This window comes from Drosophila navojoa, chromosome 5, assembly GCF_054131105.1.
Source record: "Drosophila navojoa isolate 15081-1374.11 chromosome 5, UAZ_NAV_1.0, whole genome shotgun sequence".
In the NCBI taxonomy this organism is placed as follows: Eukaryota; Metazoa; Arthropoda; class Insecta; order Diptera; family Drosophilidae; genus Drosophila; species Drosophila navojoa.
The window spans coordinates 1,600,212-1,627,373 of NC_142893.1; the positions used below are offsets into that span (position 1 = coordinate 1,600,212).

The 27,162-nt window shown below is 39.5% G+C and overlaps 1 protein-coding gene across 3 annotated transcripts; it reads right to left on the reverse strand.

The window, feature by feature from the left end:
- On the reverse strand, positions 1 to 26,973 carry HnRNP-K (Heterogeneous nuclear ribonucleoprotein K). 3 transcript variants are annotated; one of them, XM_018103919.2, is made up of 9 exons: positions 26,752 to 26,973; positions 13,722 to 13,825; positions 13,586 to 13,642; positions 11,806 to 11,849; positions 10,308 to 10,380; positions 10,147 to 10,242; positions 1,389 to 2,363; positions 1,151 to 1,320; positions 1 to 393 (listed from the first exon to the last, which is right to left on the reverse strand). In XM_018103919.2, exons 2-9 carry the CDS (start codon positions 13,818 to 13,820, stop codon positions 363 to 365), a joined length of 1,545 nt encoding a protein of 514 aa, XP_017959408.1. In that variant the 5' UTR covers positions 13,821 to 13,825; positions 26,752 to 26,973; the 3' UTR covers positions 1 to 362. The 3 variants fall into 3 exon arrangements, with proteins under 3 accessions (XP_017959408.1, XP_017959409.1, XP_017959410.1); XM_018103920.2 differs by having other exon boundaries at positions 1,127 to 1,320; XM_018103921.3 differs by lacking the exons at positions 11,806 to 11,849; positions 26,752 to 26,973 and having other exon boundaries at positions 13,722 to 13,831.
- Between the last annotated feature and the right edge of the window lie 189 nt (positions 26,974 to 27,162).

The following is a 27,162-nucleotide window of genomic DNA, read 5'->3' on the forward strand; positions in this document are numbered from 1 at the left end:
TTTCGTTCTTTATTTTATACTTTATTTGTTCATGCTTCTTAATCATATATATATATGTATATGTATTTGTATTTGTATATGTATATAGAGAATTTCTTAAGGGGCGAGCTTTTTGGGAGCACATTTATGTAGCGGGGGAAGGTTTTTGTAGAGTTTACTTAAACTTAGCAAAGAATTATTATAGTATAATTTTACTCTCTAGATATTGGGGACAATCCTTAATCAGTTGCATTTTTATTTTATATTTTTTAGTAAGTTTTTTGTTTTTGTTTTTATGCAATTAAGTTAAATGTGAACGCAGCTTTTGCACTTCCATGGCTACTTCGCTATACGTTGTTGTTGTTGTTGTTGTTGCAGTCCACTTAAATGTTTCGCCTTCCGTTTTCATGCACGCTGCAAAGTGAGAGATGATTGGAAAGAGACAAAAAAGGGAGAGAGAGAAAAGCAGAGTTGTAATGAGAACATTAATAAAATTTGTTTTTGGAGTGTTGGGCGGAATTATTAAGGGAGTTTCTTAGTCTATAATGTGCGGTTACAGTGAAAACTCGATTGAGGAACAACTAGTAAGCTACGATGACTTAATTTAGTTGTTAAATAAACGAAATGCTCAATAATTTTAGACCCCAAAAGTCTTTACAAATGAAATAAATAAAACATTAACATAAACATTGATTAATTAGCATTATTATTGTTCAACTCAAGCAAGTTTTCACTGTGGATGTAACTGATTTGTGTATGTCTGTGTGTGTGTGTATGGGATTGAGATTATGAATAGACCCGAGATTTAGTATATTTTAGTCATTATTATTTAGTTTAGTTAGTTGTGGCACCACCGTTAACGATATTTGAAATGAAGAGCTCAATGCGCGCCATAAGAAGACAAGGGATTTATTGTTATTAGCAGAGACCAAACAACAAAATCACTAGTCTTCCATACGGCAAGCACTCGATACGACGAACGGTTAGGTTTGTTAGAATGATGCAAAGCACTCGAGTAGACGAAACTGATGTGATTCTATGTACGTATGATTGTCTCTCTCTCTCTGTGTGTATGTGTGTGTGTGTCTGTGTCTGTATGGGTCTTCAGTTAGCTCGATATGGATAATGGAGGAGTTGTGGTGCATACTTTTAGTCTGTTTGCGACACCAACCTCTGTTGCAGCAGATACTGTGCCATTTGTATTTGCTTGGGCGTGCCCGAGATGGTAATGATGCGATCATTCGAGCCGGGCAGCGGCTCGTCAATGGTAATATAGGCGCTCGACTCGTTCCGGATTCGTCGTATGCGACCGCCCCCCTTGCCGATGATAGCGCCAGCCAGCTGAAAGAGGAAGACAAGCAGCAAATTAAAACCAATTCAATTGGATCTCTAGTCCAGATTCCACTTACATCCTTGGGTATGGTGACCTGTGTGCTGTTATTTGGATCGTGTCCCTGCGGTATGTTCGACGGGGCATTGGCGCTGTTGTTGGCGCCCGCATTGCCGCCGACGCCCGCATTGAAGCCACCAGCGCCGTTGTTAGCACCCAGTCCACCTACGCCGCCACTGTTGACCGTGCCCAGGCCATTGACCAGGCTATTGTTGCCGCCGGCACCGAAGCCAGCGCCCAGGCCGTTGCCCAGACTGTTGTTGCCCGCACCGAAACCAGCGCCGCCGCTGTTGCTGCCTTGGCTCTGGCCAAAGTTGCCCAGGCTGGGCAGATTGCTGCTGCCGCCGCCGCCACCTCCGCCGCCGCCGCCCAGCTGGTTGCCGCCGCCGAAGTCGTTCGGGCCGTTGCCGAAGTTGTTGCCGAAGTTATTGCCAAAGTTGCCGCCGCCAAAGTTGTTGCCGCCAAAGCCGCCGCCATTGTTGCCCACGCCGAAGCCATCGGCATCGCCGCCGCCGCCGCCATTGGCCCAGGGATTGATGAAGGGATTGTCGCGTGGTCCGCCCATGCCGCCGAGCCCGGCGACGCCGTTGCCACCAGCACCACCGCCGCCTCCTCCGCCACCGCCGCGGCCACCACCGCCGAAGCGATCATTGCCACCGCGGCCGCCGTTGCCGCCGCCACCGCCGAATCCTCCGCCACCACCGCCACCACCAGCACCGCCGCCGCCGCCACCGCCGCGATTGCCACCACGCTGGCTGGGCCGTGTGCTGCCGGTGCCGGTGCCATAGCCGCCGTACTCGTCCGCATAGACGCGATCGAAGTTCATCGGATCATAGTTGTGTATCGGCCCCTTAATGGGCGTGTCACGGGTCAAGGTGATCACCTCGCGCACCGCCTCGATCACCTGGCTCTGCTTGCCCACCGTCTGCACCACGCGATCCGTGCTCTGCGGCGCCACATTCGAGAAGACCTTCAGAAAACGGCAGCCAATGCGCTGCAAGGAAGAAGAGCAAACATCGGAGTTAGTCAAGTACAGTGAGCACAGAATAAGGCGAACAAATAAATATATTATATATAAATATAGATTAATCCTGAATAATGATCTAAGATTAACTAATGAACGACTAAGAAACATCCTGTTGCTCATAGTTAGAGAAGATAGGATAAGAGAGAATGAGATGGAATTTTCGTTTGGAATATAATATATACTGTAGTATACCAAAGAAAACCTTAGATTATATGTATATATACTTTAGAATATTATGAACCGTCCAACTGTTGTTTATGTATAGCTACAGCTCACCTTGTCCTATCTACTCTTCATAGAGCATATATGTAGGACAACTACTATCTGATAATTATTCGCGCTTGGCTTCATTTGTAGAGCGATGCTTACGCTTCGGCATTTCAAACTGGATTAAAACACACACACTCACACGCACACGCACACAGAGTCCTTTCAGCCACTCAAAATGGCTGACAATGGCTGGAGTTGCCTGGCCAACTCTCAGTCAAAAGCAGCTGCTGCTGCTTCACAGTGCAAATCAATTTTGGCCATGACACTGACCCAAACCTCATGCGTCGCTGCTCAACAAGCGACACGGACAGGGCAAGGCAGGGGAAGCCAAGCCACTGCGGCTTATGACACGGCCCTATCAACAGGCTTAAACCGACAACAAAGGCCTCTCTTTATCCATGATCCGCTATGCTCTGCTCGGCTCACTCTGACAGCTGCTGCTGCTGCTGCTGCTGCTGCTGCTGATGTGTGCAGGATGTGCAGGCACTTCAGCACATTTGCGCTACCTGCTTGGCTCCCAAGCTGCTGCACCGGAAGTTATTTGCTGTCCCCTACCCCCCACACACACATACATACACGCACAGAACTACCCCAGCTCCTCCACATCCTTAATAGCCTCTCTCTCTCGGTCGTCTGTCGTCTGCAGCGGAAGTGTAAATGTGAAATTCGATAGGCACTTAGAGCAATGCAGGCCCTAAGTGTTTGTTGCTGCTGCTGAGTGTGTGTGTGTGATAGGGTCGCAGATTGTATGCCTACGTGCATTGGAGCCTGCTTCCGTTTCCTTTATAGGACCCCTGCTGCTGCTGCTCCCACTCCTGCCACTACTATTCCCCCTTCAGCTCGCAGCTGCGTGTTTTGGTGTCCTGCCTTGATGATTGCATCATTTCCCAAGCCCAAATTGCGTGCTACCCCATGCTTAACTATGTCTATATATGTGTGTGTGTGTGCGAATGACCAAAGGCTGCGTCATGCCTAACACACACACGCACACACACTCATACAGTCCCTTGGCGACAACTCGTTGCGTGTGACCCCCAGACAACAATGGCGACACATCAAAAACTAGAAAGAACAGTATAAAAACGCTGCTGAAGTGCCACCACGTTCAGCCTTATGAATGGAATGGCAGGCGCAAAATGTTGAGTCACACAGACACACACACATATACTTATACTGTGTATGTGTGTGTGCGTTGCTTTTTAGCTTTTATGTCACGATGCACAGGACACATCAAAAGGCAACGTGCGGGCGACTGGACGCTTATTGAATTTATTATTTAATTTAAAGCACAACAATAAGACAAAGCGTGCGAGCGAGAGATAGAGAGCAAGCTGTGACACACATACACATGCATATGCATGCACAGACAAAAGGCGAGCGAGCGAGCACAAAAAGAAGTGTAGCATACTTTTTAGTGGCATACAAAAATGTACGAAACTGTGCGAAGCAGCAAATGGCAATACGTAAATGTGTGTATGTGTGCGTGCAGGCATGCCAGCACACAAGCACACTAGTACAACATCTCTCTACACACACCACACTCTACATTACTAACAATACTGTTGTATTTGAGTTCACTTTATGAATATTTCGTCACATTTTTCTTTAATTTTGTTGAGTTGTTTATATTTTGTACCTCTTGCCATATTTATGTTTATCAACTACTATGCACTGTGTATATACACCAAGTGTGCATATAGAAATGCGAGGCACTGTTGAAGCAGCACCAGCAGCGCGTACAACCGTGCGCGACCAGCGCCAATGTCGAACTAATTGGGTTCAACGAATGCTAGTTGCCATGTAAGGCAGAAGACGCAGCCAGCCAGCAGCGAAGAGAGCAGCCGAGCAGCGGGCAGAGGCGCAGCAGAATAGTGAGAGAGCGAGAGAGCACAGTTATGTGTATAAATAAGAAGAGAGCCCACAGCAGGCAGGCCAAGCCTGCTAGGCAAGCCAGGCAGCATGTGCGCTCTTTTTTTGACTTCTCCTTCTTCTTCTTCTTCTGGTTGTTGTTGGCAGAGTCCTGGCTATAGGCAGTCGAGTCAGTTAGACGGCTTAAAGGATACGGCTGCTGGCTCTGGCTCTGCTGCTGCCGAGGCGCAGCTGCTGTCGGAACCGGTGTATTATTCAGCTTCTTTTGCTCGCCTTGCCTTCCCTATTTTTTTTCCTTTGCTCTCAGCTTGTGCGTGCGTGTGTGTGTGCGTGTGTTTTGAGGCCTGCGCAGTAGCTGTGCCGCAGTAAACTAGGCACGCACACACACACACACACACACTAGTACTCTCTTATTATGCTTTTAGATGTAGCCATGGCAAATGGAAGGCAATCATTGCTGCCATCTACTTATTAATTTTTACTTCTTTTACTTTAGCTACTTTTACCTTCTATATCTGCCTCTGCCTCTTCTTTCATCTTCCTCCTCATGTTGACTTTCTAAGCGGATTTTTATGCAAAAAAAATACTATTTGCAAGGCAGCTGCAGCTTCTTCAAGTGCTTCTCTAATATCCTTAAAGCAGCTGCAGCTACAGCTTGGCAACACTTGGCACGTGTGTGTCTGTGCCTGTGTGTGTGGTTTTGTATGTGGTTACTCTGTATGTATGCCTGTGGCACCAATAATGTTCGTAATGCAAGCAGCTTGTTTGTAATTGAGTTTTTGGGCTTGCTTTCCAAGAGCCTTCCAAAAAAGCATAAATTAGTGAAGCTTCACGACTAGGAAATACCCTCAAAACACAAATCACAAATTTTTATATACCCAAAGCGAACTTTTCTATTCGAATACACATATTTTGAGTCTATATACTATCGAAGCTCTCCAGATGACCCAGATAAATATTTCTGCACAGCAAGCAAATATATCTCTCTCTCTCTCTTTCTGATGTTGCTACTGTTACATATACACACACTAAATCATGATACCCAATTCACATTACTTTTCTACGGCGTTCGGGGCATTAAAATCCAAAACAGCAGCTGCAATTAGAAAGAAAACTTTTTGGCCCCCACAAATAACAGCAGCTGGATGATGCCAAGATGGGAGCAGGAGCAGGAGCAGGAGCAGGAGCAGGAGCTGTACCAGCAGGAGGATTAAGAGCAAGAGCAACAGCAACAGCAAATGAGCTGTCAAACTGAACCAGAGGCAAAGATTGAGGCTGCCTTGGAGGCGCAGGCTGGGGCCGCACTTAAAACAAAGCGGAAGCAGCTCAACAACATTTAAGTTGATGCCACATACAGGAGCGATAACTGAACCGGATATTGACAGGATTGCAATGCGCGACATGTAAAGCGAGCGAGAGAGTGAGTGCGTGTGGGTGTGTGTGTGAGAGAGAGAGCGAGGCATTCATCAATAAAAGATAGCGAGAGGGGGCGTGGCATACAGCTGTCAGCAGCAGCATGCATGTGCCCCATTGCTGAAGTTTCATAAGCTTATTCATCAATTGATAAAGTTTTATAGGCACTAAAAGCAGTTAAGAGTGCCCTAGTTTTAGGGTAATAGACTGATAGATACCCTGTGAATAGGCCAAGGCTCCCAGCTTGGCTTGGTATATGAGTGAAAGAAGCTTGCTTAAAACAAGTTTAGAATCTTAACATATTTACAGCTACATTTAGATTCATATATCGGGATTAGTTTCATATATGTATATAACTATATATGTATATAACTATATCTATATGTGAATTAAGATTAAGACAAAATCTAATTGCTAAACTTGTTTCATTTCGCTATGATCAAAGCAAGACTCGGACTAATAATCTTAGCTGCAAATGCTGATCAGGACTACATACTACTACTACATCAAGCTGATGTATATATATTCTAAGACATACTAGAAGCATTCTTAGCCATGCGTAGAGTATAGCAAATGCCAGCCGCATAACAATTAAAGCCGCTTGTAACGAAATGCCAAGGAGCAGATGCCGATGCATGAAGTCGAATGTCTTCAGCTGCCACAGCGCGTATGTGTGTGTCTGTGCGTATGTAGCACCTGTTAGGCATTCATTAAGAGCTGACACAACACACACACACACATACGAGGCAACCTCGTCCTAAGCGCAGCAACAATTGTAAGCCGCAGGCAACCAGCAGCGAGCGGCGAGCGGCGAGGGTGAGGATGCGGATGAGGGCGAGGGCCGAGCAGAGGAACTAACAAAAGCCATTGGCACGCTGCTCAATTTTGAATGCCTCAATAGATGGATTTAGTAGATGGATCAGAGAAAGAGAGAGAGTGAGGGGGAATGAGAGAGAGAGCGAGCGAGACTAAGCAGCGGCAGCTGCTGCTCATTATTAGGGCACGACAGCAGATGCCGTTTGAAGTAGAAACCATCAGATGGCACAGGACAACAGTTTTTAATGGGCAACAGCTTGAGTATATTTGAAAAGTGAACAGAGTACACCTATGGATATATATAAATATATACATATACATATATATAGCAGGAGAGAGCCAGACACATGTTGGGAGAAACGTTGACGTGACAAATTTGGCGCCCAAAAGGAAAATGTCACGAGCAGCCAAGCAGGACGAAAAACGAAATATACGCGAGGAATTTCCAGGAAATATGACAAAGGTTGATTTATTTATTTATTTTCAGAATTGTTATATATAAACAAGAAATCTTATACGAAAGCCTTTCCCTTTATTATATTAAGTTCGTTCATGAAATCAGTTGAAGAATCCTTTAGCTTTTATAATGGGTATATAGATATATATATGACATATATTGTAAGTATAATAGACAATGAAATCATGAGCAACTGGAATTGGTTCTTAAATTTAAAGTTATTGAGATTGTCTTCTCTATAAGGAACTGTGTACAATGGGAGTCTTTCAGTTTCTTCGAATACCCATTGCTCTATATGAGATATAACCAAAACAATTTCATAAACAATCTTATTGAAATTCTGGTATGTATTACATTCCAGTCTCAACTTAATTAGGCCTATAGCAACAATCTTCAAACTCTATATGAAATGTTATCCTTAGCTGATTCAAAGACAACCTTATTATAACCTTTTGCCAAGGGCAAACTAAATGAGTGCAAAAATATATGGAATAACCGGCTGCGAAAGCCAAAAACAAAAAGTCAGAATGGGAACCAGCAAGCAAAAAGCAACACGCAAAACGAAAGCAAGGTAAAGAAGCAAAGCTGATAGAAGGATAAGCAGGGAGAATGCAAAATACCTTTTGAAAGAAACTGAAACAGCTGCTGGCTGGGCCAAGACAATGGACCAAACGAGCGACGAAAAGATGAAAGATGCGACGAACAAAAAAATAAAAATAAAATAAATAAAACAGAAACACATGCTGAGACACAGACAGAGGCAGATGGAGAGGGAGAGGGAGAGGCAGAGCGGCTGCTCCACTGTTGATCGTCACAGCGCTGACACAACAGCTGAATGGGCGATGGCAGCTGCAAAGGATGTGCCGCCAGGATGCGAGACAGCGCCCCTGCTTGAAGGATGCTGCCAGCCAGTCAGCCAAGCAGCCAACCAGTCAGCCGAATGATGAAGCCAAACAATTTTCACATTGCAGCAGCAGGCCAAGAAATTCCAAAGAAATATTATGAAAGAAAAAAACATGAAGTGAAAACGTTTTCACAGTTGCTGCAGAAACGTTACAGCACGCAGGACGAACAGCCATGTTCTCTGTGTTGCTTTTGGACTTGTTGACCTCCATGGCGCAAGCGGCAAATGGACAAAAAGAAAATGGAATCTAACAAGGCACAAATACCCTGTAAAACGGGAAATTGAGACGAAGGCCTGAATGTGATTCGATATGCAGTCTGGGAAGATGATGAAACTATATATTTGTATTAATTCAATATTCTGCTGATCTAATAACGATATTTAGCCCTGCATGTTATCGATAAGTAAATGAAAACTAATGGTACTTATTTAAATAGTAAGTGAAGTAAGCACTGAGAGTTCCAAACAATCCTAACAAAAACTTGTGTTGTACTCTTTCAAGGATAACAAACGGAATAACGAATGTATATGTTGAGATATATTTATTTACCTATATAGAGCTCGAAGATATATCTTCTACATTTGATATTCCCCGCACACATTGCTCTAGCTGCTTAGACCTCTTCCTCTTGACTGCCAGGGTATTATATGAATATGCATAAATAAGGCAGCAGAAGGCAGGCCAACACCAACACACACACACACACACACACACACACAATTCACAAAAGCAAATGCGACAGGGCAGACATTTTTATATTTTTTGCGTGCGCTCAAAAGTATGCAATAATAAATTCACGCGCGCGCCTTTGTGCGCCTCAAATGGACACTTGCACAGACGGACGGACGGACGGACGGCTAACAGTCAACGAGCAAGACGAACGATAAAAAAATAAAAAATATATGTAATATATATTATATACATACATATATATATATGAATGCGCTGGACAGCCGCTGTGCACAGCGAGAGGGAATAGGACGACGGAAAGGGCGAGAGGGGGGGCGGGAGGCGGGAGGCGGGGAGCTGGTCGGCAACAAAACAAAAACATTCCAATTAAAATGCAGCCATTTGGCAGCAACTACTCATTGTTAATTAATGAAAAACATCCAACGCACATTTAATGCGAAAGTCAGAAAGAGAGGGCGAGAGAGGGAGAGGAGAGAGAGTAAGGGAAATGGCAACAAATTAGGGTTATGCTAGCGAGTAAGCAGCTAGCAGATACCCTGTAATTCAAATGGAGATGTACTAGAAAAGGATAGATAACAATAAAAAAATGATTTATTAAGTAATATTTTTAACTTAAAGAGCAGATGTTTATGAAGACAGAAATAGATCCGCTTTATATGTAAATCAAATCTTTCGGCTGCTCTCGCATAAGCCCCACTTTAAAGCCTTTTGCCACATATGAAGAGTATAAAAAACATCGAAGTAGTCAATTGATTGCGATACCTGAGCGCACCCGCTGCGAATATCTGTGCATGTGTGTGTGTGTGTGTCTGTGTGTGATACAATTGCGCAATTGAATGCGCTTGACATGTGACACACACACACATGCATACACACACACGCACACACGCATTGCGTTGCCAGGTTTCCTGGCAAATTGAATCGCGTTGGTAATAGCGACAATTGCGTTATGGAAGAGCTGAAACGAACAACTGTTCACAGCAGGAGCAGATCCTGCACATGCCACGAGTGTGTGTGTGTGCGTGTGTATGTGTGTGTGAGTGTAGCTGTTATGCGCTGCTGCTGCTGCTATTGACAGTTGAAGAGCGGCAGCTATTGATTGCCTGCAACGGAATGCGGCACTTAACGTGCCCGCTGAAGCCCGTCGTAAAAAAAGGACTCACACCCCCTCCAAAAAAAAAAACAGGACAACCGCAGGAAACTATAATTAGGCTTGTCACAAAGACTATTAGCTGCATGCAACGGCAGCTATAGATATATAGATATGGTATATAGCAGTATATGGCATTTAATACACATATATATATAGAATATATAGTTATGGACTCACATCGCGTATCTCCTTGATCTTTTGGCCACCCTTGCCTATGACACAACCGGCCAAACTTTGATGAATTAGCAAGCGCACATCGTACTCCTCGTCGCGCTAAAAAGAAATGGAGAGGGATTAATGTCTGTCTCATATTACATGAAGGGACTAGGTACACTCACCTCCTCAAAGTATTTCAGCATTTCTGTTATAATCTCCAGCGTAGAGTCGATATCCGTGGAGATTTGTATGGTGCTGTTTAAAGTGCAGGATGAGAAATTGTTGGTTTTCGTTTGGATAGAGAAACGTAGAGAATAGAGAGATAGAAAGAGGGAGAGAAATGTAAAGTTTAGAGGAACATATTAAAAACACATTTCAACATACAAAAACTCAACTTAACACTAGACCTTACTAAAAAAAAAAAAAATTTATATTTATATGTATTTATAGATTTACGACTAAGGATTACACAATATTTCAAAACGAGGGCTGCCCTTCGTTATTTGATTGAGTGGAATAAGGAATATCGAATATTCGATAGTTTTGCTTTGCTATAAGTAGTCTTTAATAACATTGAAGTTGGGTTATATATGTATGAACAACTGACGTAATTCTTTCGGTAGTTCCCTGGTAATCCAATCATGTTTTCAATATAGTTTAAAGCAGCTATAATCGGGTAATTTGCCCTTGACTTTAATATAGATATAATTATCAATTAATATTAGATACTTGACTTAGATAAGACTTAACTGAATGAACTGCAATACGCGAATATGGTAAAGTTATTTCTTTCAAAAGGCAACCCTCGTTTCTTACAGCTTATGATACATATATACATATATATACATATATATATATAGAGAGAGAAAGAGTTATACGACCTGAACTGCTGTGAATCTTTTTTGTTGTACCTACACACACACACACACACACACACACACACACAGTCACGCTCACTCTTATTTCTTTTTTGTGAACACACACACACACATTCACATATATTGAAGGACACACAAGACGCTTGCTGGGCGGGCGAGGAGGTATATGGGCAAAAAAAAAAAAAAAAAAGAAAGAAAGACAAATCTAGTAAATTTTGTTTCTGGGCTGGGTTCGGTTTGGACGTAGCGCTTGGTTGGTATTAGTATTACGTGAATATATAGTGAGCTCGAGAGATTATCTTATCATATGAAGTTAATTGCCGTGCTGTGATTAGTAGCGAGAGATATTATTAAAATGCTTTTGCTGGAGGAGTTACAAGTAATTCGAAACTCGGGATATTTATATATATATATATGCACATGAGAGACGATCACACCTAAGGACACTAGCATATACAACAACTTACGGAGCAAGAGCGAGACAGAGAGAGAGAGAGAGAGTGAGAGAGAGATAGAGTAAGAACGAGCGAGCGAGCGAGCAAGAGACACGCGTCCAGCAGGTACAAGTGTGTTCTTATCAAACAGGATTTTACTAGATAAGTTATCAAACAATTACTATGCATACATTATAAAGTTCTGAAAGTCCTAACTAAAGGCTAAGCATGTGGTACAAATTACATTCTTAATGGTTCACTGTAAGAGATTATTTTTCAATTTTTGGTAAGCTTATTTATGATGAAATATTTGGTAAAGATTTTTTGTTTTGTTTTTGTTTTTAAAGATTTGAAGATTTGTGGTTTACCGTTCGGGGCCTTGGGAATCGTCCACAGACACAGTGGCTTTATACTGTGCATTTACATTTGATGGTTGGACAACAGACGGGCAGACGGGCGGGCAGTTGGTCGGTCGGATCGGGCGGGCGGGCGATTGAGCGGGCGGTCGGTCGATAGATATATATTTAATTATTTGTTTGAATTTTTTATTTTTTTCGATTAACGATCGGTTGATTCAGTTGGCCGTATATATTGTATAGATATTTGTGATTTTGTTGTTGTTGTTGTTGTGTGTATATATATTGCGATGCATTGTTGTTGTGGGGCACAAAGAGAGAAATATATAGATAGAGAAAGTTGATATATATATACACCCACACACACACACACAACAATAAAGGGAACGTTGTTTGGGCCCCAAGCATGGATAAACATTTGTTATGCCAGATTTATAAATATATATATATACGATTCATATATATATGTTGAGATTTTGCACAGATATTATGTATGCATATATATGGAGCATATAGTTGTATAATTGTTTTTTTGGATTAGTTATTGGTGCATCATTTATTGGCATCAGTTATCGATTATCGATTATAGTCATCGTATTTTGGTTTTTTTTTCATAAGATTGGGCATCGATTGATTGTTCATTATTGATCGATATACACACATATCGATGCACGATTGTTTTTGTTTTGGTTCAGTTTGGTATCATCAGGCCGGGCCAGTTTATAGAGTTTTGTTTACAGAGCAGTGGCAGGTGACGAAGCGAGGAGACGACCCAGACCCAGACCCGGGGTTGAGGGGTAAGACGCCAGTTATATGAGTTTACATATATATACATGTATATATATATATATTATATACATATACATATATGTGCGGGACAGACCAGAGCGAGCGAGCGAGCGAGTAGGCGGGTCGATCGGTCAATCGATCACAGTTGATCGATAATTTTGTACGATTGTAATTTGTTTGGTCGTTTTACAAGATTCGATTTGGTTTTATATTTGTTTTTTTTTTGGGTCGTACGTAAGAAGTAGAGAGAAGAAGAAGAGAGAGAGAGAAAATTGTTCATTTAGTTAAAAAGGTTAAAAGCGTGTAAATTATTTGTATAATATATTTTCTTTTATATATTGAATTATACAACAAAAAAGTGGCAAATGTTTTTTCGTATGTTTTGTTTTTGTTTTTTTTTTTCATTTGTTGGTAAATAAAGCGCCTAAATATTATTAAATTTATGAAAGACTTTTGAGACTTGGGTCACAGGCGAGAGACAGACAGAGACAGAGACAGAGAGAAAGAGAGAGATTGAGTGAGAGACTGTTAGCTGAGTGCGGGCAGCTGAGAGAGAGAGAGAGAGAGCTAGAGATAGGAGTGAGTGAGGGAGAGAGTTAGTTAAAAGCGTGTCGTTTAAGCTTTGATTATTAGAGACTTGAAGGAAAAAAAACTCACACGCTGAAGGGGACTGAGAATAAGAGACGGGTACTACTTGGACATTATGGATATATATATATGTACAAAATGTGGCATTTATACATATACAGAAGAGTAGAGCTTGAGAGAGTCGAAGAGTATAGGAGCGACACACAAAAAGAGAGAGACGGAATTTTGGAATTTGCTTTGCTTTCTCTTAAACTTGGGAGTTTTAAAAATTTCTTTTTTGTTTTTTGGTAAACGCGCAGTGAAATAAATAATTAATAAATAATACTAGACGCTTCAAATGTATTGTTTGTTGTTGTTTTTTTCTTTCATATATATAAGTTTAGGTTTATGCGAGAGCAGTTTGGTTTTATAGTACCTGAGTGCGCATCTTTTGTATGTGTTGGCCTCCCTTGCCAATGACAGCGCCCGCAATCTGCAAACAAAAGAGAACATGTAGAAAATTCCACAGTGAATATCTCTATATAAGAGGATTCAGCGAATCCAGTACTTACACTGCTTGGTATCAATATTCGCACCGTTTCCTCATTGCGTCTGTTGCGCTTTTGGTCCTGTGGTCCGTCTCCATCATTGCTTTCGCGCTTCATTTTCATGCTCTCTGTAAAATAAATCAAAGATCAGAACAACGATTATAAATACGGCTCAAACTCTGCGCTACAGATTACACATACGCCGCCTGCGCCCGCTCATAGTTAACTGAGCCAGCGTACGAGCGCTTGGCTTTAATCAACAAGTCTGTAAAAACTTTTAGCCGACTCAGAGATTTTCTCAAGTCGCAAACGCAAATACTCTATGCTTTGCCCATGTTGGGCACGTTCTCATTTCACGCAACAGAACGTGCTCCAAGTAGATTTCTATAGTCGAATTACATAGGCATATATACATACGAATATATATTAGCTGACTCTGCTCCTTCTTCGAGTTTTACTTGGGCGTACGCTTGCATATAATTTATTTTTTCCACTAACAATTGCACTATAATATAAATACACACCCTTTACTCCACATACCTTTTAAGTATTAATAGTATAAAAGATTCACGAGTTGTTTCAATAAATAAAAACGTGAAAATGAGAAACTTTTGACCACGACTCGAATGAATTAATTGTCAGAATTGACAGCAGGCATGAATTTTTAGAAATTCAGTGTTCCGTAACATTGCCTAGAGCTCTACCAGTGTTGTATAAGGCCAAAAATGAAGCCAATATGCAGTGCTGTAATGTAACAAAACAGCAGGCACAAATTTTCAAAAATTCAGTGTTGCGCAACATTGCCTAAAACTCTAACAGTGTTGTATAAGGCCAAAAATGAAGCCATTATTCAGGGCTGTAATGTAACAAAAAGCAGGCACAAATTTTCAAAAATTCAGTGTTGCGCAACATTGCCTAGAACTCTAACAGTGTTGTATACGGCAACAAATGAGGCCATATTTCAGTGCTGTCTATAACCTAAAAAGAATGATGAGTAATTCGAAGGCTTCCATTTTAAGCTGCTACGTCTAATGTTTACCAACACTGTTGACATATTAAATCTTATGTCTTATAGCTGTCTTTAAATGTTACAAAACTGTTGTCGCAGTGCTTATGCCGCGAAGTTTATTCAGCTAAAATAACAATGACTCAAATTGAGGCAGCGCGCATTGTGGGCTGGAATTTGTGAGTTTGCCAAGCGCAATTAAACAAAAATTCAATGTGCCTCATATCGAATACAGTCGAAGTTGAATGAGATTCGCCGACTGAGCTGACTGTTCATATATAGTATATAACTATATATATATATATATTTGCTGTTTGCTATGCATGCTATTTGTGTTGGTGTTCTGTAGAATCGTGCAGCTGCCAGCGAATGAATGCATTTGAGAAAAGGCGTTCAAGGCTTTGAAGACTGCGTTTAGATTTTAGCTAGCTATATCTATCTATCTGGGCAGCTATCTATATATGTTTTTCTATATATATAACGCTGCATACGCCCTGGGCCCAAGCGGAAATGCCAGACAGCCAACGCTCATGAGAGTAATGCATGCTATATATATATATATTTTATATAAAAACAATATATATTGTATATCCCACATTTGTTGCTCTATATTATTTATGCATAATTAATTATGGTTGTTATTCACATGCATTTAGCACAGAATCTATGAATAATTAGCCAAAATAACACAGTTTATCGTGAGTGTAATGCATTTGAAATATATGTTCGTATATATATATATAGTCTATAAGAAGTATAAGCGTTGCAGATGGGACTACACTGATGGGACTTCGACTAACTATAGCTAAGTTCTATTATGACAGAACTGCAAAACTATCGTGACTAAGTTTTACAACTGCGAAAAATAAACTACTTACAATTAGTCAAACCCCAACAAGTCAAATAAATCATCGAATATGTATTTGTAGAGCAGATTTACAGCAAACTGGGCACCAATCAGCTGAGAAACACTACCTTACAGACAAAAAAACTATATATATATATAATATACGCCTTTTCAGTTAGTGAGCGTGCATTAAAGTCAACAATAGTTGAGGGATATAGTCATAACAGCCGCCCACTTTACCCATGGATGCTGTTTTTGTTTTTTGTTTTCCCATTTCTAGACTTCAAGTGAACACAAACACTCGGCTCAGATGTCAAAACATTGAATTGTTCGGAGCTGTTAAGTTGTCAAAATTATGTCCGATACATGAGCAAACAGCAGCCAAGTAAAAAGCGCGGCTTTGTTCCGTGCCGTCGCATGAAACGGGCAGCAACAATTACAAGTACATGTACAGGTATATACACGTACACACACATACATATATAGATATGCTGTAAGTGCTTCCATATAATCGCATTAATGGGCTCGTGTGGGCCGCGCTGGATTGTCAAAAAGGTTAAGCAAAACACCTTGGAGAAGCTCTTATTGAGCAACCAGTTGGTTAACTGCTGTCAGACACTGTGCCCAGCCGAGCTTAAGACCAAATTTAATAAACAAATGCAGAAAGAATAAGAACTGAAAAGAATTTATGGTTCTTAAGATGAGAAATCGTTTGAATTCAAGCATTACCTTTATATAGGGGCTTTCTTTATGGAACTTTGCCTTACGATTAATTGCTGTTGGCTAATTGCATATAAAATCTTGAGTTAGGAACTCTTTCTCAAGTCTTCGCTATATATTACCTAAGATTAATTGATTCATTCAGCTCTATTTGAAATGAATTTAAGGTCGGAGTACAAATGTGTTATCGTCTCGTTAAGACATAAAAGAAAGAAAGATCGAAGTTGAGATCTAGGAAATTATTTTTATAAATTATTACTAGATTGTCTTAAGAAGTCAATTAGTTTTTGTTCTATCTTGAATTAGTTTAAATATCTGATAGATATAAGTTCTACAACATTTATAATTTTTTTATATTTAAAAATTTTTCTTTCATCTCACATAGTTTTCAATTTGAAAATTTTATGTTTCTACAATAGAAATTTGTTTGCTCTTTTGCACCATTCCGATTAAAGTTTCCAGATCTTTCAAGTGTAATATCATTTTTTATTTAATTACCTTTCTTTTAGAACATTCGTATCACAGATCGGTTCAGTTGCACATGGTTATCTTAAAGAGCTTTACGGCCAATTCATGTAGTTTGTTTTTCACATTTTGCAACAGAAACTACGATTTGAATATTTTTCACTAGTTACATAATGTTTGAAATTGAATTTTGGAAATGTTCCTTGGTCACTTGAGGAGATTGTAAAGTGTAGTCGAAGCAGCAGGTCCCAATGTCCTGTTGCAAGTACGGTAGAGAAACTAATGAAAATATAAACCAGATATCTCACTATTTATAGCCAAATCTTGGGCAATCAGGCAAAGGACTGGCTGGCCAATAGGAGAGACAAATCGGTTTAGGGATAGCTACGGAAACGGATATTGGTTGACCAATAGAAATCGTACACAAGTGACAGACAAACAGGGGAAATATATGCTGAGTGTACTAGAGTTATGGATTGCCGGATGCTAGGCAACGGTACACTAATTGTCCCCGACTTCTGGCCACAACAGACAAAAGTGGAGAAAAACCAGAAGTTAGACGAGCTATACCAATAGATACTGTTCCAACTACACAAATGTGAGAGAGATATCCATATATACACTGGTATATATATAAGTACGGGTCAAAAGTGCATTTTCTATATCCTTGATTGATAGATCTACTACACACATGTGGGTCGCTTTACATAAGAATGATATATGGTATATATATTCACATATACTATATATACACACACACGTATATATATATTTATATTTGACATATGGACAAATTATATATAAAAGCTTATATAGTAATTGGCTTTGGGGCAACTAATGAAACCCAAGTTCCCTCAATATGTGGACCTAATAACTGAACTATAAAAGCTGGTGCCGTAGTTGGGCCGCGCCTTGGGGGTTGGGTCTGCGACGACTGCAGCTTTATGAATATTAGATAAACGAGTTTACTACATATATTATACTATACGGTATATGCGACGACTTCAGCTGATGTTTTCACATTATGCATTTTTAAATGCGTTCCCTCCAAGACAGCAAAAAGCGTTTAAAAAATTAATAGAGGCACATAGGCAAATCGGGGGAGGGCCAAGAGGCGGACTCTTCGCTAAATGCCTGTGAAATGCAACAAATTGCGGGCAAATATTATTAGAGAAAGGAGAATAACGTGGACAGGTGCAGCAAGGCCGTCATTATAGCTAACTGAACTGTCATTATATAGAAGGTATAGTTCACTTACACTGAGAGAAACTATAGATGAACATATATGCAAATATTTTCAGACTTAAGATTGTAGGCTAGTGAGAGAGTTTCTTAGATATACCAAATCGAGATAATGATTAAGTAATGGGGATAATTCACAAATATTTGGGAAATTTTATTACAGATTTTTGTATGTTTAATCATGTTAGCTCTTACAAGAGCGAGCCTATACAGAGCGAACCTATACAGTCTCAAATCGACATACCTAAGGCAATCTCTCTGAATAAGTATCCATGTTTAGGTCTCGGATCCTCCCTTCTTCATATTCATACGACAGTCTTAGCACACTCACACTCGAAAATGTATTATTTAATTTGTATTCGTTTCATTTTAAGTACAGCTAACTACAAATTTTCTTCAGGTGCAAATCGGAAAATAGAAAATGCAGCCTAAAGACACAAAACTTGTATATTATTCATGTAATTGGAGCAATTTGCTGCGAACAATTCTTCGATATTGACTTGAAGAGCTGCTCGATGCATTTGCAACAGCAACAAAATTGAGCTACAACAGCAACAGCAACAACAACAACGAAAAAGAGGACATTTTCCATTTTCTAGAAGGAAAAGGCGGACGCATTTTTAATTAAAATGCTGAGAGTTTGAACAGCCGTTGGCCTCAATTGCTTCAAAAGCAACTAATAATAGGTTAATTGCGTTGTCAGTAAAGCCGCAGAGCCACAGAGGGAGTGAGGAAGAGCGAGGCGAAAGGCCAGAGAGGGCACATAAATAGGGGATGCGTGTGCTTGAAGGACACTTTGTAGTAGCGGTTGCTTTGGCTAGTCTGAAGATGAGCCAAGTGGCCATTGATTAAAGCAACCGCAGATGCTTAATCAAATATTTACAGCTTCCCAAGACATATGCCAAGGTTTAGATAGAAAGAGAGAGAAAGAGAGAGAGAGAGAGGGGGAGTAAATGCGTGAGTAGGGTAGCTACTGTCTGAGGGGTAGCTGAGCAATTGATAGAGCCCAAGCAAGTGGAGCTGAATGTGACATAAATGACAGGTAGCAATTATGTGAAAATCATTTGATTGACACACACACACACACACACACATGCTCAAAGAGGGTGAGCACGAGAGACAAGAGGGAGAGAGAGAGAGAAAAAAAGAGAAATACACTCGCTTAGCCACATCCTGTTCAAATAGCTTTTGACAGCGCACACACGCCTAACCACAAGCGCGGCCACGCCTACACAAGCCCCTCACACATACAATATGAATAAGCGGGAATATAACAGGTAGGCGTAAGTTATAGCGTCTCTGCACGACTGGAGGATACCCTGTATATATTAATCGATTTGGGGGGAACGAGAAGAGAAAACGATATATCGATAAATATCGATATATACATAGATAACCATATTTTAGCTGTCTACGCTATAAATTAACAATGATATATTGTTTGTTTGTATATTCTATATCTCTATTCAAGTGATGTTTATCGATTTAGGTTATAGAGAGAGCGAGAGCGTAAGAGAACCGACTTGATATGCAATTTAATATCGTAATAGTTTTTAAAAACCTCAGAGAGATAAATGATAATAATAATACTAATTTTTTAGTTCTATTTTCCCGAACATTACAACTTCATTATTAAAATTGTCCCTACAGGGTATTAGTTAGTTTAAGTGTGCGGGGGCTGGACACATTTTTTCATGTTCGACACACACACACACACACACGCACGCACGCACAAGTGGTCTGCTGACCACAAAAATGTATGCGTAAGAGAGGGAGAGGGAGCGAGGAAGAGCCAAAGGCGAGACGTGCAAAACCGCGTAGCCAGCGATGAGGAGGCGGAAAACGGAAACAGGAGGCAGTCGAGCACCAGGAAACGGTTATATGCGCGCCCAGGCTGTTATTTTATGCAGGACAATAAAGTAGCAGCATATTTGGTGCCCCTTGCCGGACTGAATGCATGTGTGAATGTAGTTGTGTCGCCGTTGCCAAGCCATCCCCTACCGGTCCGTCCGGCCCTCAGTAAACTTAATTGGACGCTGCTGCTGTTGCTGCTCCTGCGGCTGTCGGTGTCGGGGTATATGCGTTGGCCTAGCACTCTATAATTTAGCGGAAAAACAGCTAATGGACGTCATGTCCAGTCCAAACGCCACGCAACAGCAACAAAAGGCGAGCAACAGCGGGCTCTTTTTTAGTGGGCGGAAATGCACACAATTGACAATTCTCAGCGCTTGAAGTACATACATACATATATACATACTAGATATCTATGCATATATGTGTATGTATATGTAAACGGTAGTCTGCCCTCGCTCTGTGTGCGCGTTTTGTGTCTATCAGTCTGTCCACTTCAAGGCTTTTATGGACATGTCAGCATGCTCGGCGAACCTACACAACGGCCATCGCGTGTCTACCAGCTCCCCACCTAGGCTAATTCCCTACCCTGCCCCACCCACTTCCCACCAGCCCCTAGCGACCCAGCCAAATGCCTGCGCTAAAAACTAATGTCCTTATGGCGTGCGCTGGTCTGAACTAAGTTTCGTGGTATACTAAAAAAACGGAAAAAAAATAAAAGTGGAAAAAGAAAAAACTTTGTCAATTTTCCTGCCTTTGCTGTCTTGTCTATTTGACTCTCTGCTCTGTTAAGCATTCGATTTGAATTATTAAGAGGCTTCGATTGAAAAGCAGTTGGCGCAGACACCCAAACCCAAACCCAAACCACTTACCCCACCACCACCACCACCTCCCAACCATTAACACCCAAAACATGGGACAATATATTCGTATCGGAGTCAAAATTCACATCCATCTACAGCTCAACTAATTATGCGCCTCTCGCCTCATATCTTCTATTTGCATGGCCTGCATAGTGAGCTAATAAAACTTAATTATTGAGGCGCTTAATGAAAAAATATTGAGCTGTTAAAAGTTTAGTGGGAGCCTTTAAAGTATTCGCAAAGAATTTGAAACAAGTTTCCATGAATTATGCATTTAGCTAAAGTATTGTTATTGCCATTATTATCATAAATATACCTAATGTGCATAGCAACAATATAATTATCATATATGTTATTCATGTTCATTATGATTATAATTATATAAATAAATAAAAAAATCAATGTGAATCATTATCTTTAGTATTAGAATTAGCATTAACTTTAGCATTAATAGGTTTAGCATTCTACTATATACCATTATCATTATCATTAGTATCAGTATTATCATAATCATTATCAGTTTCCTCTTCATTTCTTACTATATACAATAGAAACCCTTGTTTGTTTTCCCGCTAATCTATTTCAATTATCTTTCTCATATCTCAAGTGCACTTTCAGATAAGACATAAAGCCTATCAATATTTATCGACTCTCCGACTCATACATATCTACATAGGAATACCGTATCCATATATCTACCATTGTCTGCTACACACCTCTACCTCTACGCAACTTCCCAAGCCGTTCCGCGCCCAGTTTAATGCTTTCATGCCGAAACACCTAGGCGAATCTAGAACAGGGAATGCCCCCCGGCATCGGTCATAAATATTTTTAATTCAAGCTAATTAATACGTTACGTTTTACTACGAGCATAAATAAAACTATAAATGCCGATTCGCATAAATTATATATAGATAAAGCTAAAGCCTGCAGTTTTTCTTCTTCTCCCTCTGCTTCTCTTATTTGCAACTGTAATTGTCATTGGCTTCAAAATAGTTTCGTGTCGAGTCATTGGCAAGTGAAGATGATGATGACGTTGATGATTGTATAATGAAACATTCAATATTCAACATATTCGCAATTATACATATACATATACATATATAATGTCATGGGAAAACAAGAAATGCTGGCTGATGCTTCCAAAGGCAGCTCAAGGCTCTTTCTCGACTCGTGAAACGTGTTTGCAGCAAATCGAGTATTAGCATAAAAGCAACAACAACTACAACAACAACAACAGACAAACAATAACAGCATAAATATTTGTTGCCTGCCTGCCATTCAATAAGACAAAAGCCATCAAAAACAACTTGAACGAAACATGTTTTGCCCGAGGTGAGGGGTTTGAGAAGCGCATAGAGAGGACATAGACGGACGGAGAAGAGCGCTGTGAGGCATGTCGACTAGTGGCAAAAGGGGTTATCAAGGGGGAGCGTGGGTTCTCAAAAGCATGTCGAGGAAAGCGTCAAGTTGCGTTAATAATAACCAACAACAACAACAACAATAAGAACAGGCCTAACTGACTACATAATGCTCGCCTAAGGTATACAAAAACTCGATCTATGCAAATATTAATATTAGAATATTATGATTCACCTATCAGTAAAAGACAACTGCATATTCTCTTATATTATTACATGGCAGGGTATATACCAGTCGGGCTTTACAAAATATATACACAACGTTGTTTATGTTGTCAAATATCGGATGCCTTATGCCTCAACGAATAAATAACAGAAATCTTATCAGCATATCAGACATGGGTATACATCATTTCCAGTCTCAGACAAGTGGACCAAACCTATAGACTCTCTCTGTTGACTCCATGAACTGGTATAACAACAAATACATTTTCAAATTACAGTTGCATGTTTTATGACATCACAGCTGCAAATCATAGAAACAAATCTCTACAGATGAATAAACAACAAGCGGCAACAACAGCAACAAAAACAACAATTAGCCCGCATGTGCGCATGCAACTAACGTAGATGAAATATATTTCATAAAATGTATTTGTTAATGCGGGCTGAAATGAATATTTAAACAGTTAAAATGCATGAAAATACATACGAAAATAAATATGTGTACATCATCGTGGCGAGATTAGCTCCAAAGATTACTAAGAGTTGCATTGAGTTGACATTCAGATGAGATTGTTATAACAATCAAAACTTGAGCTTTTATATTTCTATCGATATATAAATATGGGTCGCTAGAATCTCTTCATCTTCAATATAATTGACTAACTTTGCAATAGTCGAGAGTAGACACTCACAAACTATCAATGGCAACCCTCGGATCCACAAATGTATATGCATGTAAGGCATGTACACAGATATGTATGCGAGACAGCCGCAGAGCAAAATTCAGTAAAAGCTGTTTTTTTTTGTTCGGCCTACGGGGAAATCAGGAAAGCAAAATGCAGCTTGAGAGAGGGGAGTACGAAGAGTAAGGAGTGGAGCAATAGCTGGATAACAAGCTGCTGATGAGGTTTAAGCAAAAAAAAATACGAATAAACACGATAAAATATGATGGTCCAATTGAGAATGCCCAACTAGCGGATACTTTGTAATTCAGACTACATAATAGAAGAATTCTAAATAAAGTTAAGTACGCAGTAAGCTTCGTAACATCAGCCACACCCATTTCTACATACGTATCTATAACACTTATATAAAAATTTAACATTATATACCTATTTAGCCATTTAACTATTTACCTAAAGGGTATAGGGAGCTAAGCCGATTGCGTTTCCAGCTATAGATAATCTATATGAAAAGTGCATAAATATTCAATGATACGTCCAGCTAATATTTTATGAGCAAGCCAAACACAACTTTTGAATGAAGCCAACAAAAGCAAATACAGAAAAAGGCTTGTCATTCACTTATACATATTTTTTTTGGGTAGGCTGGCTGCTTTTTTTATGTGTTTGATGAGTAAATATAGGCCGAACAAAACGAAAAAAAAAACACACCCCCGCCTAAGAGAAATTTCATTTAATAAAGCAATTTTTTTATTAAACAAATTTTTTGAATCTTTCTATATACATATGTATGTATTTTATTTTCTGTCGTGTCACCAAAATTACAAAGACAACAAATAAACATTATTCAACATGTTTAAACAATATATATATACTATATATGTATATATATATATACGTATTCTTATCGGTCTTTTCTTTATTAGCAAGCTAAGCGAGCAGCTGAAATAAATTTACATTGAAAACAATGCAAAAATAATGAAAGAAATCAGTGACCAAATAAATATATATGTACATATATACATTCATACATATATAGGAATGAGTGAACGACTAGATAATACCCTGACATATTCTTGTAGTCTGTTTCAAGCGTCACATGTATATTTGCAGACAGTGATCTAATATAAACTATATATATGTTTAATAAGAATCTTACCTCAATAGCCAAGTCAAAATTGATCAACAATTTAATAATAAATACATATTAAATATATATATATTTATATTTCCAGTTCAATTAAAACTCCGATTAAATTGTATACACAGATTGCAAAACAGATTAGAAACATATAGACTGTTAATCAACAATCGGGAATATACATACATATATAAATGTGTATACTGTATATTTTTTATGGCTTCGCTAATAATAAGATAGGGTAACTTCGTTGTTGGCCAATAAAATACAGATAATTAAGTGTATTTCGAGATTTTTAGCTCAATGTCAATGAACGCAATGAAACACAGAGCAGACTTGGCAAACAGAACAAAAAACGCGGTATATTGGCTAAGAGCGCGTGTGAGAGAGAAATACAAATAGAGATTCTCAGATATGATACAGCACACACACATACATACACATAGACTATATATGTATATTGTACGCTGAGAACAATCTCAGTGAATTGGCGAACTTGGCGTAAAATTGTCTCACTGCCAAAATATGCAAAGAAACAAAGCGCACACATACATATAAATATACATACACAGATGCGAGCCGATATATACAGGCAACAGCTAAACACGCTACACAAATTAGCAATTTGGCAGAGTTTGACAACCCGTCCTCCTCTTTCGACTCACCACTCTTCCGCTCTCCCTGCCACGCTTTTCGTAAAGAGAGCAAATAAAAGCGAGCGCTAAAACTGGAATTAGCAGGAAAAAAGCAAAAGTTAATATATATCAAATACAGAAGAAAAAAATTAAGTTCGTTTTCAGCTGAGATTCAAAGCGACCAAAATGGCAATTGAAACAAGTTGGTCGAAAAAACGAAAAACAAAGGTGTTAAACACATTCGTTTTATGGCATCTTCACTCTAGCTCCCCATCTCTACCTCTCTCTCTCTCCCTCTCACACACTTGAGTGTACTTGAGAGTATTTACAATAGTTTATGTGACAACATTTTAAGAGCTAATACCTTTTTTGCCCTGGGAAATGTAAATATATTTGTAAAAATGCATATTTTACGAAGAACATCTATGACAAGTGTGAGAGAAAGAGATGGAGACAACAATCTTTGATGTTTAGTTCATACAACAATAATTATAATATATGATAGTTAACAGTACACCATAATATATATATTTAGGAGCAACTTTGAAGGAGAATTAAAAATCACAAGCTGAACACATTCGCTAATTAGAATCTACAACCGCTGATAAGCACATAATGATAGGTAGTGAACGACTGCAAAATACCCTATATAACAGATTTGTGAATATAGAAAAGGCGTCTGAATGCAAAATAACTGCTATTGGAAAAAGTACAGCTATTATGTAAACCAATATATTTTTAATGTACTGTTATATATTTAAATATAATTGCAATAATTATGCATGCGAGTTTGGTCGTTCTATACGATATATTTGTATTTGCTATACAGTTACGAAGTGTTATATTGTTATACGTTTACACATAAATTTGTTATTCATTTACTTGAACTGTTATGAAGATCGTAATAAATATTTAAACATTTATGAATGTTTCGTTTTGTTGTTAGCCGTTATGCCTTTTCATATAAACAGTTCTATATTTACGTAAACTCTCGTTGGCTCATCATTTATCTTCTTTACTCTCTGCGTCTGCCCCTTTCGCTTGCTAACCTAAAGCAGTTGCTCTCTCTCTCTCTCTCTCTTTCACTTTGCCTGTCGAAATTTCCCTCGCTCTTTCTCCTTTCCCTTTGATTTTGTTTCTCGGTTGATCACACGTGCCTAATTACATTAATTGGTCAAAATAAAAACATCTCCACTCGATTCGATTAATCGATTGATGCTGTGGCCGTGGCTGCAGCAGCAGCAGCACATACGAATAAATAACGGCAAAATACTATGCATAAAATGTAGGTTAGGCTGTATTTGTCGTTTTTTGCCATATTTGTTGCGGCACGTTGAACTCAGCGCGCTTAGCGAAGCGAAGCGTGGGAGTTACTATTTTCGAGTAAACAATTTGTTTTGATTTTATCTCTCGACTTGCAAAACAACAACAAAGAATAACTAAATTACACTATAATGAAGTTGCTTATGTGTGTGTGTGTGCGTGCTTGTATGCCGGCACACGCGGCAGCTAGCGAAAAGGCGCGTGGAAAATAGCAAAACAACAGACAAAAGCAAAGAAGGTAACAGCAACAACAGTTAAATCGCTAACAGCGCCGTACACTGCGACGCCTTTGCACTCGAAATGCGGAAAGCCGGCGCGTCATTTACATGCGAGTGCAAGCGAGAGGGCTGATGTAACATTACAGCAAAATAAGCAAAAGCAGCTCAGTCCAATCTATTTTTCTCTTCTCAAGAACCTTTTAGCTTGGTGGTTGTAAATACAATGTGAATGGGAAGCCAAAAGAAACCACGAAAGACAGTGCACAAGGACTGCACAATTGGCAATTTGCCGAAAGCAATGCAAGGCACAGTATAACATTTTTTATTAGCTCGCACATTATAAACTCACACACACACAAACATTTTCACTTATACGCGCACGATACAAATGTAATGTGAAATTCGCAATTTCTTAGGTGACAAGTTCTTTCAAGTATTTTTTCCCCTGTACGTCGCGTCGCTTTTCTAACTTACCTCTCGCTTCGCTTTCCTTAATTTTGTATGCTCCGCGTGCACAAACAACACTATATATTTTTCAGCTTCCACAAACACCGAATAATCTGATTAGCAATCTTTTGTATTCTTAATTTAATTTTTTACACAAAAACACGAGCAAATTAATAACCGAGCATCAAAATGACTGTACGTCTATCGTGTACTTATTTTTGCATTTTTTGTTCAACCTAGAGATGGGCGACCAACGATAGTCAGCAATTGCCAAGGTTTCTAACAGTGCTGTAATTGGCTCAACAGTCTGATAAATAACATTTCTGCTCCACTCACTCCACACACTAAAATAGTTGCATACTTTTTAGAGCAAAAAAAATGGTATTTAATTTGATTCGACATCTAAAAGTCGGCATTTTTTGCAAAAACTCATCAGGT